The sequence below is a fragment of the Aplysia californica genome, unplaced genomic scaffold (genome assembly GCF_000002075.1).
Source record: "Aplysia californica isolate F4 #8 unplaced genomic scaffold, AplCal3.0 scaffold00823, whole genome shotgun sequence".
Lineage (NCBI taxonomy): Eukaryota > Metazoa > Mollusca > Gastropoda > Aplysiida > Aplysiidae > Aplysia > Aplysia californica.
In genome coordinates this window covers 20,788-28,921 of record NW_004798093.1, presented here as the reverse complement: position 1 = coordinate 28,921, position 8,134 = coordinate 20,788, and the positions used below count along the sequence as shown (strand labels likewise).

Below are 8,134 nucleotides of genomic sequence, written 5' to 3'. Positions count from 1 at the left end.
AAAGTAAAGAAATAGGACCTACCAGTGGCGCCCTCCAACCGCCCGCTAATAAAGTCAAATAAAAGCCGAAGACTACAGGTTTTACAAGACAGTAACAAACACAAAATAGGAAGGAGGAGAGATAAAGACGATAGACGTTTGATAGGAAAGAAGAAGAAGCAGACCGCACCAGAGCACCCACCAACCATCCACATGATTAGCAAGTAAAATATATAAAGAATAAATCTTCCTTGAAGCTCGCGAGGAAATGACATCAAAATATAACCAAGTAACAGGTAGGAGAACGAATTGCAGATCTATATCTCTGCGGATTCTTTTACGGGGCATTTCAATAATGTTTTGTATCTTCTTTTCTTTTAATGTAGGTGTTTTTTACTCGGAGAAAAAAAAATATCCTCCCCACTCGGGAATCGAACCCAGGTCTCCTGCGTGCGACAACGAAGCGCCTAACCGCTACACTACAGCAGCCGGTACATATTGTATCAGTGATAAGTCCGTAATTAGCTGAACAGTGAGTTCCTTCAGTGACTTGTTCTTAATGAGCTGAATTCTGAACCGTACCAATACGTTCTTAATGAGGTAAACAGCGAATTGTACCAATACTTTTGTCAAGAGCTACTAAACAGTGAGTTCACGTCTGTAATGAACTAAACACCGAATTGTACAAATACGTTCTTAATGAGCTAAACAGCGAGTTGTACCAATACGTTTGCCATGAACTCAAAGGTGAGTTTTACCAATACTTTTGTCATGAGCTAAACGATGAGTTCACGTCTGTAATGAACTAAACACTGAGTTGTACCAATGCGTTCTCAGTGAGCTAAACAGCGAGTTGTACCAATATGTTAGCCATGCGCTAAACAGCGAGTTTTACCAATAGGTTTGCCATGAGCTAAACAGCGAGTTTTACCAATATGTTTGTCATGTGCTAAACAGCGAGTTTTACCAATAGGTTTGCCATGAGCTAAACAGCGAGTTCATGTCTGTAATGAGCTAAACAGCGAGGTGTTCCAGTACTTTCTTATAATGAGCTAAACAGCGAGTTCACGTTCGTAATGAGCTGAGTTGTTCCGATACGTTCTTATAATGAGCTAAACAGCGAGTTCACGTTCGTAATGAGCTGAGTTGTTCCGATACGTTCTTAAGAGCTAAACAGCGAGTCGCACCAATACGTTAATATGGGCTTTACCAGTGAGTTCCAATATTTTGCAATATGTGGCAGTCAGATAGGGCGTATGTATGTAATAAGTCATTGCACAAGATCGTATGGAGTTCATGCAGCTTATGCAGCTTCAGCCATACACTGGGAAGAGAATGCATGTTAGTATACATTGCATACATCTCGCCAGACAGCTGTTCAAATGTACAGTTGAACAGTCTGCCGACGACCTCTGATTTAATCAAGCATAATACGTCTGTCCAGTAAGTTAGTCTGCTGACAACTTTCTGAAAGTTATACCTGCCTGATTGGAGAATATTGTCTGTCTGCACAGATATCTGTCTGTACCATTTGGCACGCCTTTTAGATTGAGTGCACACTTCATACGACTTTGTTGAAGTCAAAAGATTAGACATAAGTAGGTAAGTACTGTACTGTGTTATTATTCAACACCTACACTACACCCCGAAAGAGCTGCATGTACAGTGGAGTCCAATTAAACAGAACACGGTTAATCCGGAAGCAGAAGTAAACCGAAAGAAAATATAATCCCCATTTTTTTCTTCTCCTTCTCTTTGAGAAACCTCTGTGGACCCCTAAAACCCAGTGAAAAAAAATAGTAAAATGGAATGGGTTTAAAACCCCTATCAACACTATACTGTCATTCAAGAAGCGGCACCTCCGCGTTTAACGTCCATCCCCGAAAGGGGCGAGCCAAACAGGAAATTCGTGTGAAGTGCCTTTCCCGAGGACACAACGTCAGACCAAGCTGAGGCTCAAACACGCGAACCATAACATTACAGTACTTTTCCCCACTTCTCAAGTCGCATAAAGTGTACATGATTTATCGGTAACGGTCTCGTTGAGCCCCCCCCCCCCCCCCCCCTCTTTAACATGAATTAAAAACATCTTTTTTTTGCATGATGTCAGAGCGATCTGTATAAGGCCCTCACAGAGAGTGTACACCCCAGATGCACTGGACAATTCTGAAGAGAATGCTCAGATATACCAGTAAGTTCTGAAGAGAGGGCTCAGATGAACTAGTAAGTTCTGAAGAGAGGGCTCAGATGCACTAGTAAACTCTGAAGAGGGGGCTCAGATGCACTAGTAAGTTCTGAAGATTGGAGACCCCAGATTACTAGGAAGTTCTGAAGAGGGGGCTCAACTAGACTTTTACTTGTTCATCTGTCTGATACACATCTTATAACACAAAGACCGTCTGGTCTGTTCAGGCACGAGGTTATAATCATAATGACTTTGTTGAGTAATGAGTAAGGCTGCAAGATGCTCTTAGTCTAAAATTAATACATCAGCAAGGAAGAAAGGATGTTTGGGGGTGAGGGACGTAGTCAAGCAGAAGAGCCGCCTCTACACTCACTGAGCTCACGTACGTGTCATCAGGCGAGAATTTACCGCAGCTTCAAGAAGAATAAAGCAAAAGAGCTCCCATCAACACCTCTGTCATTAAAAAAACATGTCTCTGTTCATGGTGTTTTACGCCCTCATCAATAGAATTTAGATCATTCAGGAGGTGGGCTGCTTCAACTTTGGCCTCTCATGACTAACCAGGTCGAGAGGGAGTAGACATGTAAACACATTTAATCAAACAACCCCATATTTGTATTAGTATTATCTGTCTGTCTGTCTGTCTGTCTGTCTGTCTGTCTGTCTGTCGGTCAGTCAGTCGGTCGGTCGGTCGGTCGGTCAGTCGGTCGGTCAGTCTCTGTCTACCTTTCCATCTTAGTGAAAAGTTGATGAAAAGACAAGAAATGTTCACATGGCTTCCTGAAAATAAAATAACCACGTTAACCATAAGACTTGTTCCAGAAGATGCGCAAGGAGATAAAATATATCGTCAGTGTCGCAAGCAATCCATTTATATCCGTTTGGGTACTTTTTACACCAAAGACAACAAAAAAATAGTTTTTGTCATGTTGTTCCTAAAAGGAATCATGACAAGCAAGAAAATAGTTAGCATTATCCACAGTATTAAACTGAATTTTGGTGATTACGTTGAAATGTTTATCTTTGATTGAGCTTTGGGAGGATGTAAAAACCGAAAGTGTTCAGAATTGAGACTTAACTGGATTGCTTGCGACAGTGATGATATATACAAATGCGGTTAGTTGGGTGAAGTTCAGTTAGCTACAACATTGCACAGACAGTCAGACTGTCCAGGGTTTAGCGAGTCCTCCGTGACCATGTCCAGGCAGAGATAGCGCCATTGTACACAGAGAAACTTGCACACCAAAAGCGCTTGCGGCTCTCGTGTCCACGAGATAGCATGGATGCTGCTATCAGGGTGGCCGATATACGTGTATACACACACACACAGACACAACTATAAGAACTTAATACACCCAGGCTTCATCTATGATGCAGGAAATCTTTTGTGTGCGAGAGGGAAAAAAAATACAGGAAAGAAATGAAAAACCGATCAAAAAGATGATACGAGAAGAAAAAAGAAGTACAGACAAGCCATAGCGACAAGTAGTCCAAGCACATGACGAGCAATTAGAAAGATGAACGCCACGTGACCATGCTAGGATAGGGTTCAGGTCACCTCAGGGTCAGCGCCATTGGTTTTCCAAATTCGCGATCGACTCAGATTGGAAAATCTGTCCGCTGGTAGGACAAGGATGGGATGAATTTGTTTAAAAACATGGACAAAAGACAAACAAACCGCATACAGTTGGTGTGCAGCTCTAGCGTTATGAAACTGCGGAGAGCCGTGATTAGAGCCTAGCTTGTACAAAATACAAAGTTCCTGGCAACACAATAATTTAGGAAGCGCAGTAAGCACAGATAAAAAATATCATCTGCGTCAATTGCCACATAAATACAATTGTAGATATGTCATAACATCTTTGGAAAACTGAGGGGGGGGGTTTTGGGGGGGAGGGGGTAATGTACTTGCAATGAAGAACAAAGTATTCTCTACAAAAATACCAAAAGGGTAGATACAATTTTGAACAAAGACTTTTACAAAATTTTAAAAACATGAAATACTACATTTAAGTGTTTACATCACCTCGTAAGCTGGATTATTCAAGAACATGTTCTATCTATCTGACATACAATAAAACACCAAAGAATATGATAAGCGTGTGCTAAGAAATACAGTTTATACCTTACAACATAAAGTGTATGCCACTGATTAGGACAAGAGGCAACTAGATTTGTCCAAACCCCCAGTCAACAGAAACACACAGTTACTATGTTACTATTTCATGACGAATAAATGTTACTATTATATGATAAATACTGTCACTACCAAAACTGCACAGACTATATCCCTTTATTCAAAACATTTTTCTTCTATTCATGTAAACTCTTCTCCAACATCAGTAAGGTCAACAAACAAAACAAAAAAGAACTTAGAAAGAAGAATTGACCACATAAAAAATACAACATATAAAAACTTGAAACCACATTGTTTTCATTGTCAAATATAAACTTACCCTGTAGCAAAAAAAACAGAAGCAGAATTATGAGCTTGATTTTTTTATAAAATATGTTTTGAAGGACCATGAGAGACACGATGAGCAAAAGACTGGATGTCTTTTAGTTTTAGTAAGAGTTTTACAACACTTGCTACACAATTAGGTCATATAAGTGCCGAAGATTAAGGGTGTAAGAAGAGAAAAATTGACACAAAAAACAAGAAGGAGAGATGAGGACGAAGGATACTTGATAGGAAAGAAAGAGCGGAAAAAAAAACCCAGACAGACAGAGCACCCGCCAACCCCCCGCACTTAATGTTTGATAGAAGGAAATATCGTGACCAATCACTGTGCACATATCACAAGGAAAGCGACAAAAGATCAAATCTATTCATGGCCCTAAGGAGTACCCACCTCCTGCAGCCCGCGGCGTCCGTCGTTTGCCCTCTCGCTTCTCCCGGTTCACGTTGAAGGCTGAGCCTGTCTTCAAGGCTTCTAACAAGTTATCCATGACACCTTCCTGGTTGTCGTCTGAGGAAAGAGAGAGAGAGTTGAGTCGTGAGAGAGAGAAACAGACATAGACAGGGGGAGAGGGAGAGTAGTGAGAGTAGTGAAACAGAGAAGCAGACAGAGAGGCAGAGAGGTAGGAGTGAGAAGGGAGAGGTAGGAGTGAGAGGGAAGAAAGAGAGAGGAGGGGGAAGTAGAGAGAAAGAGAGAGGGAGGGAAGGAAGGAGAGAGTGAAAGAGAGGGAAAGAGAGAGGGAATAAGAGGCAGGGGGGAGAGAAAGAGTAGTGAGAGAGTGAAACAAAGAGAGAGCAAGGGAGAGAGACAGAGAGGGGAGAGGTACGGGTGACAGAAAGGGGAGAGGTAGGAGTGACAGAGAGATAAAGAGAAAGAGAGAGAAGGGAGGTGATAGGTGCATACAAAATACTGATTGCAACTGTTATACTTCCCCCATCAACATAATTCAAATCATTTAGAAAGCCAGCAGCTCAAATCCTGACCTTCAGAGCCAACTGGCCTGAGTGGGTGACAGCATCCCAACTAACTGAATGAGTTGCTTGAAACAATAAATTTCCCTAAGCGAGAATCAAACTCAAACCTTCTGCACGCACAGGTGAAGAGCCTGACCATTTCATCAGTCAGACGTCAGAGCAGGAAAGACTGGTCTTAGTTTTTAGGTTGAATAAGAATTTTTACAGCACTTGCAACACAATAAGGTCAAATAAGTGCCAAAGATTAGAGGTGCTTCAAGAGAGCAACAAACATAAGAAAGAAGGAGAAGAGACAAGGACGATACATGTTTGATAGGAAAGAAAGAGCAAACCACACCAGAGCATCCGCCAACCATCCATCAAAAGAAAAGAAGAAAGAAAAAAACAAAAACCCAAAAAGATAACAAACGACAATTACAACAATAACACAAATACACAATTTGATAGACAGTGATGACAGGCTAGTAAAAGAAAGATAAAAAGAATTGGAATTGGTAAATGCAATTAAAATGAAAGAGAAACCACAAGCAGACCACAAACATCTGTTCAAAACGACCCACTCACTGTTTGTCATGTCCAAAATGGCTGCCTGTCTGAGCTTCTTCTCCTTCTTCTCCCTCTCGGCCTTTTCCTTGGCTTCTTTCGCTCTCCTTATCTTTTCCTGTGTCTCTCGTAACTTGGCATTCTCCTTCAAAGCTTTCTGTAAAAAAAACCATGGCCAAAACTCACATTAGAAAAGAAACATTTTCAAAAAGTGAGTCATGCGAAAAATGCACTGTTTTACAATAAATACATAGGCGAGGCATCGTGGCAAAATCAGGTGCTCGTCAAAATAATGAAATCTAAGAAACTGGCATTTTTTCGCCAGTTTTGGCAATTTTTATCATATTGTTTTTTGGCACAATGCCTTTTATGTCCATTTAAAAACACATTTCTCTGTGGATTTTACTGAAAAACATTGCTTAAAAGTACAAAAAATGTAAATTTTCAGAAGCTCACACTCAGAACCCCTAAGCCAATGAGCCGCTGCCAGTGGCTCCGGACACATTCCTCTGCCAAAAACAAGTCTCTTCTACCAGGAGTTCATTCATTAGATGAAGAACCATCAAAACAGTTCACTTGTTTTGATTTAATGACCAGTTTAGTGTCACTTTTATATTCCATACCAAAAGAGGGCCCAGCCCCTGGCATAGTAGGTTTACCTCCCTTGGAGATATAAAGTCCTCCTTTGCTGCTACACCTCTACAGTTTCATTCAGTCTGTCTAGCTTTTCCTGTTCACAAAACAAACATTCTCATATCAATGAGCTTCTCTTTCACTCAAACAAACCCACCTGGAGGCCATCCTTGAAGTTCTTGAGGTCTCCAAAGAACTCCTCCATGGTGTACTTCTTGGGGTCAAAGGCGAAGTACTTAGCAGTGCTGGCGTAGAGAGACTCGAGCTTCTTGAACATGGTTTCCAACACCTCGTGCTGGTCCTTGCCCGTCTGGAGGAACTCGTGGACCACAAGGTTAAGGCCAATCATTCACTACATCTTTCTTTTTTTTAGAGGGGGGAGAGGAGAGTGTTTTACCACGCTTACAACTGCATAATAAGGTCATACCAGCACACGCCACACATTAAACATTTTCAGTTGGTAAGAAATTTCGAATTTTTCCCGAGTGGCACCCGAAGCCTACTCTTATCAATTTTAGACCACCAAGGGATCTTTAACATGCTCAACTTGCAAATGGGACCTCTGGGATTTTTCGCCCTTGTTCGAAAAGGCTAGGTGTAGATCTTTCCTACTAAAAGGTCGGGGTGTGGCTGACAGACAGCAGTAAGAAGGGGCCAAGGAGAAGCAGTAGAAAGGCTGCAGAAAGTCAGGAGCCCAGAGGAGGGGGCAAAGTAGGTGAGGGGGGAGGGGACGACAGCAGATGATAGAACATTGCTAGAGAGAAGAAAAGGAGGTGAAAGGAGGAAATTTAGAGAAGAAAATTTTTCCTTTACAACGCGGATTCGAACCCCGGGCCTTTGAATGAGAGGCGAACACTTTAACCTCTAGGCCTTAAGAGCCCTCTGACTGCTTCTCCCCCACCCCCTATCTGGCATGATCTGTGTGCCTTAGTTTTTGTATTTGCACATAGTGGTTTGGTGATCTCATCTGTTAAGTGTATTATGAAATTGTGCAGACCCACAATTTCAAATTTGAGATCCTAACTTTTCGTTAAAAATACAAAGTTCCTTGCAACATAATAATTTAGTAGGTTGTTAGGCCGTGTGTTCAAACCACGTCAGGAGCCCGATGTTGTGTCCTTGGGAAAGGTACTTTACACAAATTTCACTCACATGGAAATGATTACCTGACTATAGACAGAAAAAATCTTAACGCAAAATCATTCCCGGGAAGCTGAGAGTGCTTCCACGTGTTTCAGGGTCTTTTGGGTAATAATACAGACCACAAAAAGCATAGAACTTGCTGTTGAGTGAGAATATGCGCAATACAAATGCTCTTTACTGTCATAAATATCAAGTAGTTTCTTGTGGAGAAATGTACA

The 8,134-nt window shown here is 41.5% G+C and overlaps 1 protein-coding gene across 1 annotated transcript in view; it reads right to left on the bottom strand.

Moving 5' to 3' along the window:
• LOC101850757 (protein diaphanous homolog 2) overlaps positions 1-8,134 on the bottom strand; it is a gene marked incomplete at its 5' end in the record, with an annotated part of 43,334 nt that overhangs the window by 16,476 nt on the left and 18,724 nt on the right. The window contains 3 exon segments of the mRNA XM_013088861.2: positions 5,017-5,133; positions 6,162-6,297; positions 6,931-7,092. Of these exon segments, the coding sequence (XP_012944315.2) occupies positions 5,017-5,133; positions 6,162-6,297; positions 6,931-7,092 (415 nt within the window).